The following is an 8,700-nucleotide window of genomic DNA, read 5'->3' on the forward strand; positions in this document are numbered from 1 at the left end:
GCGAAAGAGGAAAAATTGCCGAGAGCTTTCTCTTTTTAGGAGATCCTCGTGTTGCATTCTATCCACACCTCCGAAACCACTATCAGGTCTGGGTTTGTTGGCCTCGTTTTGGTACTCTCGTGTGTGGCACCATTGCATGGCCGAGGTCCTGGCTCCCGTGTATAAACGCCGCCCTGGTCTTCAGCTACTTCAAGCCACTATAAGCGCCTCTTCATTCCAATACTACGGCGTGTATAACAACAGCTCAACGCCGCACACCATACGGCGCGAGTGCAACTTTCTTTGGTCCGGTAAGTCGGTGACCAACTTTGCACTCATGATTGAAGTATGATACATATCGGCGACGGCGAGCAGTACGGAATATGATTGTCACAAATGGACACCCATGCTTTACTCTTTGCCCGGAGGTGGCCAGATTCAGTTACATGTAAATCAAACTATATTGCTCCCTTGTCAGAAATTTGCTCGATGTTGCTTTACACAAATTGATAGCCGCAGTAAAAGAAGTACAGGCTACAGCTACGATTTTTCTTTTCCGAGAACGTGCAATGTGCAAGTTCATCCACAATGTGTATGTCTCTCGGACCAACTGTATGTTGTCGCAGATAACAATACCTGCCAACAACAGATCCCCTAGCAAAAATGGTTTGGTTACTGCAAAGTGGCCCTTGGCGAATCTTTTTCTTTTCTTTTCTTTTCAGAAAAGGGTTTCTTTAGAAACTTAAAACCTGATACGGGATTTTGGCTGCAGCAGATGTCGACTCCCCTGAAAGCTGTTGCATGCATGCATAAACACTGAACGGTCTGATGTCTCATATCCAGCTTCTCAGGTCATTCTGGAGCACCACCATTCTACTGAACTTCAATTATGCACAGTTCTAAAAAAACAAGAAACATTATTTCAGATTGATGAATTTGGAGACAAATACATTCGGTGCTATTGACACTTGAAACAAATTAATATAGTCAAGTTTATTGAAACCAATGTTTTCCCTTTAAAAATCCGTACCATCCATACAAAAAGAGTACAAGGAGTTATTTTTTTTTAAAAAAAAGAAATCTCAGAATCCATGCATCATTACCAGACTATTTCTCCATGGTGTTCGACCTTTACTGTCATATCGCTTAGTCAACATGAAAGTAAAGGTATGTAGAATAAATAAGAGGAATATGATATCTAATACCTAGTTCAAAAGCTTTCAACAGGGCATTACAACTATAAGCATTGATGATACAGAAGTCACAGCAGAAGGAATCAATTAATTACCTTTCCGAGGGCATGACCGCAGTGTGTGACTGTGTGTTCAATGATCCAGGTCTATACAACTCCAGTGTGCATAGCCTGGTACACAACCTGTGCGTGAACAAGCACGGAATGACGCACAGTTTGCATAAGCATAACTGACGGAAGGCACAGTTTGCATAAGCACAACTGACGGAGACTTTGCTGTGAGCTATGAGTGTGTTAGTTTACAGCCTATTCCCTGGTAGACAATTCCTCAGTCAGCATTGCATACGTTTGATCACTTAGTTTGCAGTTCATCTGTTCTAATGTGGATATCATGTCGTGGCACATGTCTGAGCGACCCTTTCTTATGAAGCCATCAATTATAACTTTCCATACAATTTCATCAGGATTGTAGTCTTTCCATCTGGAATCTCTGAATATTTCTTTAGCCCTATCCTCTTGTCCTTCAGCAGTAAGCCCAGAAAGCAGATGCTGGTAAGACAACAAGTTCGGTAAAAAACCACGTCCAATCATGGAGCAAAGCAATGCCCAAGCATCAGGATACATCCTCAATTTGCAAAAGCAATTAACAAGAGCAGTACATATATCTTCATTCAGAGGTACACTATCTTCTTTCATACGAGAAACCAATGAAGTCACTTCATCCAATCTTCTATCTTCAGAAAACCCTTCCAGGATGATCAAATAAGCTCTTGCACTAGAAGGAACACCATTCTTCTTCATTAACTCAAACAATTCAAAGATATCAGCAAGCTCTATGGTTGTCCAAACACGAGTTGCTTTCAAAGGCACATGTTCAGCCAGCCTCCTCTTTAAAAGATGTCTAAGCAAGATCAGAAAGGTAAAATGGTTTGGCATAGAAGCCACACTCGTCATGTGCTTCAAGATTGTGACTGCATGATCTGTCTGCCCAACACTTGCATACCCATCCATCAAAGTGTTATATGCCATTGCATCAATATTGACCCCACTTCGGTTCATTTCCATCACAACATTTTCTGCTTCATCAAGCCTGCCTTCATTGCAATATGCACGGACAGACGTAGTATAAGTGACTACATCAGGACTACACCCCAGTGACACCATTTGTCCCCACATTCTTGTGGCTAATCCATAGTTTCTCTCCTTGAAAAGCTTGTCGATTACAATCGTATAATTGACCGTTGAGGGCTTCACATCCTTTTGCAGCATCTCATCTATAAAGGATAATCCTTCTCGCGATCCCTTGGTCTTGCATAGATTTTCAATGAATGGACTGTATGTATAGCTATCCGGTGAACAACCTGCTGAGATCATCTTTTCCAAAAACGTCTGTGCGGCATCGACTTTACCAGCCTTGCATAACCCATCTATCAGTGTATTGAAAGTCACAGAATTTGGTCTTATGCCTCTGTCTTCTAGGCCATCAAAAGAAGAGCAAGCTTCATCGATTTTCCCATCTTTACACAAAGCATCAATCAGCGCATTGCAAGTATACTGATCAGCAGCTAAACCATCTCCTTCCATCAAACGGAGTAATCTGAAAGCGCTCTCTATATGCCCATCGATGCACTGGCCTCGAATCAGCAAATTGTAAGTCACTACATCTGGCTCTACTCCACATGCCTTCATCTTGTCCAACAAAGCCATTGCTTTGTACACTTTCCCCTCGTTACAGAAACCTTGTACCAATGCATTGTATGTCCACACATTTGGCTCACACCCCTTCAACTTCATGGATTCAAATACCCTCACTGCACGACTCATCCTCCCCTCCCTGCAGTAGGCGTTCACAACAGCAGTGCACGTTACAACACTAGGGGCCAACCCGTTGTCAAACATCTCCTCCATCATTTTCTCAGCCTCATCAACCATCCGCTCCCTACACCATAAATCGACCAGTGCTGCATAAGCACGAGTGCTTGGCCTCCATCCCAGCTCCTTCATCTTCTGCAGCATACAGAGCCCCTCCTCCCCTCTTCCGGCATCACACAACCCCTTCACCAAGGCCACGTATGTGTGCATGTCTGGCCGCTCCATCTCCCTGAACAACTCCAGTGCCTCATCAATCCTCCCTGTCTCACAGAGTCCTTCAACCAGTGCAGCATAAGAGACAACATCTTGCGGGAACCCTCTGAGCGGCATTTTATCGAACAGGTCTTGGGCCACTTCAACCTGCTGCGTGCGGCAGTACCCCACGATCATGGAGTTGAACGTGAACGCGTCGGGGCGCCAGCCAGAGCGGACCATGAGGCTGAGGTACCGTTGCGCGCGGCGGAGGTCGCCGCGGCGGCAGAGGGCACGGATGAGCGCATTGTAGGTGGCGCCCGTGGGTGCGGGCGGGGCGTAGCGGTGCATGTGCGCGAAGAGGCGGAGCATGAGCGGCGTCAGGGCGAAGCGGGAGAAGTGGGCGAGGAGGGAGCGGAAGGGGCGGTCGAAGAGCGGGCGGTGCGGCGGCGGGGAGAGCGCGTGGAGGCGGAGCACGACGGGGAGGGAGATGTCGAGGAGGTGGCGGGACGGCGCGGCGGCGCGGGCGACGGCGGCCGCGAGGCGGAGCGAGAGCGGGACGAGGAGCGTGCGGGGCAGGGACGGCGCGAGAAGGGCCGGAAGGTGCGGGAGCGAGGGGTGGAAGCGCCAGTCCGGCGAGGAGAGCACGGCCGCGAGATGGGCGATGAGCGCGGCGGGGGACGGCGGGGGCGGAGGGGAAGCCATGGGAGGTGTTTGGGCCTTTGGGGGAATGCCGGAGATGGATAGCTTGGGACGATGGCGGCGACGGCCGGATGGCACGTCAGCAACTAGCGCCGGACCCGCCGCACGCCGCACGCCGCCGTCGCCATTGTTGGGGATCTCGTGTGCGGTTTGACGCCCAAACGAGCTCTCGTAAGTTCGTAAGATCTGCGCCGTTGGGCTGGAATGGGCCCACGTGAGAGTTTAGGGTGAATTCCGTCAGAATTTTGTCGATTTTTTCCATAGCAGAATTTCGTCAAATTATATGAACTCCCACTACAGAACTTTCAGCAACGCAGACCTCTGTATAAGACTGAACTTCAGAGTTAGGCTGAAGATTATCGTTCAGAAACAAAAGAATTGGACTTTTTGGTGATCTTTGTTAAGCAAGCAGTGCATCTCTCAGGGCGAACGGTCTACCGCGTTACCCGCGCCCCAGCACGCTGCGGCTCGCGCTAGCCACGCCGTCTGCTCTCTCCGCTCGCTCCCGCGTGACCCGCTCTCGTCTGTTCGTAGCGCTAGCTGAACTCATTGTACATGTATAAATATGTGAATATGATCAATACAAGTGTGCAGTTTTGATCTCTCGAGTATTTACTCTGTTCAATCTTGCCCCGGTACAACTGTGTTTTTACCCTCATTTTTTTTCAACTTTGTGATTTTACCCTTAACTATTCACGAGTCAATGTGTTTTTACCCTTGGTTTTTATGTATTCACCCCTATTTTGACCATTGACTAGGGATAAAATTGCATTAACTTGTGAATAGTCGAGGGTAAAATCATAAAATTGAGAAAACGAGGGAAAAATTACAATTGCACTTGAAAGCAGGGGTATAAACACAAATGCCCCGAAGAATTGAAGCTTATAAGACCTGAACTCCGAACACTGTTTTCTAGGAATGTTCCTTTCGTGTTCAACTGCAGGGTAAACATCAGAGATCCAGAGTCTACAAGTTCAACTGCCGGTGGAGCTATATGAACTATTACAGACTTTAACAGAGAGTGAGAAACCAGAACTATCATGATTCCAGCACCAAAAACACCACACAATTCACTCAAAGCATGTATGGCCGACTAAGCTAAGACCAAAGGGTGCCAACATGCAAGAATTTTGTCACCCATATAACTCGCGCCAGGGTTCCTGAATGATTGGTGATTTTTCGATCCCTCTCTCCAGAATGGATTCTTTGCTGAACTCCAAGTTGGTGTGCCTGGCCAAGTGCTCCCCTACGCATTGCAGTATCTGACAAGAGGGTGAAATTGGGTGAGCCAAAAGCAACAATCTTTGCAATTTGCAACTTATACAAGTATAAAATTCACATTCTTTCACAGTATTCGCTCTTCAGAACTGAACTAGACGTTCGTGTCATACAGGCTTTTACTGCTATGTGCAGCTGTGCGCACAGCTTCATACAAAAATATTATAACTCAGGATGTGTAAAAGTTTTTACATTGCAACAATAAATATACAAACTCCGAAACACCAAGAACTAGACAGGATGATCATAGCCAGAAACATCATGTATTTGCTTTCTATTTGAACACAAGAAGACTGAAAAAGCAAATGCTATCTACTGTTGACATAAATCTTTCAGAGAGTTCAGCTTAGTTACAGCCTTAAAGGCTTGGGAGGTGCCAAGGTCACAGGTTAATCCATTTTAACATTGCTACTTCATGTGCCTATTGCTTCAGTATTGTTTCCAATTTGATCAGAACAATTATGACAATTTTCAGTACCAACATAGTCTGCAGAGTTTCTACCAAAGATGGGGGTCACAACAGAAGCAAAGGAAGGCAGAAATAAAGAGTTGCACATAATTATCCAAGGTATGAGATTTATATGTGGGTAAAGAATAATTCAATCAGATTCAATCATTCAACAGAATAATCAAGATTACCTCAAGATCAGAAACTGTAGAGCTTTTGCCTTGCTGCTGCCCACCAGAAGCAACAAAAAGAACTGTAGGCATCTTCAACACGCGCACCATTTCCAGCAAACACAATATTGGTTCAGTACGTATTTGCAAGGATGTAGGAGGTTTAGTAGTCCCATCAACAAACAAGTGAGTAAAGTCAGTTGTTGCCCCTATTTCAGCACCATGAAGTACAGGTGATGCTTTTGTTGCATTTTCCATTCCATGATGATAGCTTGATGATCTTGTGATGAATGGGACAATCAAAACTTGCTCAGTGGAGGTAGCTTCAGAAGAAATCAGTTCTAAGACCTCATTCATAGCACAAGCCGCAAGAGGGGGCTTATAATCTGGCACAACAAAAATAGTCACCTGGCAATAAATGACAGAGCTTAAATACAACAATTTTCTTATGGAGTGCAGAAGGGAAAACAGTGCAGATTCAAATTCAGCAGCACAACTGATGCTTCATGCCATATAACAAAATATAGTCAATTCTTCATTAGCAAATAATCCTCAGTTTCAGTGTACTAACAGCTTGACAGGCAACAGCCCTCATGGTTGTCCAATTTGGAAGTCACATTAGCTTACTGACAGCAGAATATCAGTTATACAATTTTAAAAAGGACAATATTGACACAGAATAAAACATTGTTAGCAGAAACAAGATGAAACCAATTGCATAGGAAACACGTTAAAAATTCCCAAAGCATTGCTTATTTCATTATTCCATCTAATAAAACTCAAGCAAGAAAAAAAAATAGTGAACCCCACAATGGAAGTGTCCCTTTTCCATTACGTTGATTGCCTGAACTTGCATAATGATTACCGTGCAGTGTTATTTTGATGCTGTCCAAAACTGAAAGGTTGATTGAGATTTAAGAATGAAATCCATGAAAACATAATTACTTTATAGTGGCTATAAAACATATTTAGTATCGATGCATCAGGCAGAGTATTGCAAGTAAAGATGTAGGCAGGATCACAACAGCAAAAACAAGGTTGGCATTCACAAAGCATTCAATGAGATCAGGTCAGGATGCAAATTCACAAAGACAAGGACAAAGTGGCACCCACAACCTAGCTTCAGTTTATCAGTATGTTCTAAATCATGACAAGTTGATAAATATGTGAAACAAATCTTCCTCTCTTTTCCACCAAGGAAGGTCTCAGCCTACACTCACTACTACCAAACCCAGAAGAATGGAAAGTTTCTGAACCCTGCAGCTTCCAGGAAATTATATTTCTCAGGGAGTTCAACAAATCGGCGACAGGGACACAGCCTGTGTTCACTGTCCTGGACTTGCCAAAAAAATTTCCAAGCACAATTATGTTGCCATACCAGAAGGGACTTTCAACGCACAATAAAACTCCTTAAGGAGATCAATCTTCCAGTTTGATGGAGCAAATCTGCAATACCCCATGCACATTTTATTACAGAATTACAGTTGTTTGTCTAGTAACGTTCAGCTCATTCACCCAACAATGGAAACAGCAAGCCTTTCGTTCATTTAGCTAAGTTCTAACTTGAAGCACACGAATCGAATCGATAAGATTGGTAGAAACCCTATTGGGCCTTACCTGAGGAGAGCCACTGGAATCGGAGAAGCTCAGGAGCTCGACGGACGCCTTCTCGCCGTCGAGGCCGTACTTTCCGAGGGGGAGCTCTAAGGGCGAGGACTCCCTGCCGTAAACATCCAGCGGCAAAGCGGCAGTGAGCGGGAGCTATGCCTATGCGCTTGTTGGAAAGTTAGGCTAGGGTTTTGGGTGGGAGGGAAAACCTCGTGAGCCCCGGCGGCGGGCGGAGAGCGTCGGCGATGGCTGCGCCGTATCCTGCGGTGTCGCGGACGAGGACGAGCACCTTGGGTGCCACCCGCATGGCCGCTGCCCGACGGTCGCCGGCGCCGCAGGCGAGACGATCGGAGGAAGTGCGGAGGAAGGGAGAGAAACAGCAGAAGACAGCGCGCAGGCCGCAGCTAGCTGCTACAAGGAGTGAAGGCCCTTTGAGTATTGGGCCTTCCAACTTTATGGGCTGAACTTTATGGGCCGCCGCCCGCACGCCCGCCCGTTGACGATGATGGGCCGGATAGAACGCCCAGGCTCCTTCCCGTCGTCTTTTTCAGCTAGGATTTTTGAACGTAATCTCGGATTTTTGAACGTTGTATCTTCGTTCGTTAAAAAAAAGAAAAAGCTATGGCGCGTCCGGTCGCGAGCGCGCGACCTTGTGTGGTCAGCTTGAGTCGTTGAATGGTAAATCAAGGTGGAGCTCAGCTAGAGGTGAGTTTATGGGTTCAGGAAAGAAAGTTGGGACACTGCTTACCTAGGGTACGTGTGCCTTGTAGTGGGAGGTAGGATCATGCATTTTATTATGTTGCTTAGACCTTTTAAAATGCTATAATTCTCCTATGAAATCTCCATTTTTAAATCCGTTTGCACCATTATATTTGTTACAATAAGATCTGTAAAATAAGATCCATGATGTATATACTTGTATATACTTTGGAGTAATTTTTATCTACTAACAACTTACATTGCTGTGCAGTAGCTACTTCTGTATTAAGCGCATAGCAACTTATGTTCAAACCTACAACGAAATTATATACATAAATTGCTACATAAAGAATTTTCAATCCTAATATTATTATCTTCGAAACATCTACATAAGTTGCCACATCGTTTCTACATAAGTTGTTTTATTTAGTGTGTGCATATATTGCGTATACAAATCTTTACACATGTTGTTATATTGGGATCTACATAACATTGCTCCTAAACAAGTAGACATACAATGTAAGTTCGTATATGTCTTTGCATAAGTTGATATATTGTGT

At 45.1% G+C, this 8,700-nt stretch overlaps 2 protein-coding genes across 2 annotated transcripts; both read right to left on the bottom strand.

Annotated features, from left to right (window-relative positions):
• Positions 1 to 361: 361 nt before the first annotated feature.
• Positions 362 to 4,111, bottom strand: LOC101783671 (pentatricopeptide repeat-containing protein At5g65560). The gene is made up of 2 exons (XM_004952858.2): positions 1,268 to 4,111; positions 362 to 878 (listed from the first exon to the last, which is right to left on the bottom strand). Exon 1 carries the CDS (start codon positions 3,938 to 3,940, stop codon positions 1,478 to 1,480), a length of 2,463 nt encoding a protein of 820 aa, XP_004952915.1. The 5' UTR covers positions 3,941 to 4,111; the 3' UTR covers positions 362 to 878; positions 1,268 to 1,477.
• A 664-nt stretch (positions 4,112 to 4,775) lies between these two features.
• LOC101784075 lies at positions 4,776 to 7,838 on the bottom strand. Its single transcript, XM_004952859.3, has 4 exons — positions 7,651 to 7,838; positions 7,451 to 7,553; positions 5,855 to 6,241; positions 4,776 to 5,199 (listed from the first exon to the last, which is right to left on the bottom strand). The coding sequence occupies exons 1-4, from the start codon at positions 7,746 to 7,748 to the stop codon at positions 5,071 to 5,073; spliced, it is 717 nt and encodes a 238-aa protein (XP_004952916.1). The 5' UTR covers positions 7,749 to 7,838; the 3' UTR covers positions 4,776 to 5,070.
• Positions 7,839 to 8,700: the final 862 nt, after the last annotated feature.

Source organism: Setaria italica, chromosome I (genome assembly GCF_000263155.2).
Source record: "Setaria italica strain Yugu1 chromosome I, Setaria_italica_v2.0, whole genome shotgun sequence".
Taxonomy (NCBI): Eukaryota; Viridiplantae; Streptophyta; class Magnoliopsida; order Poales; family Poaceae; genus Setaria; species Setaria italica.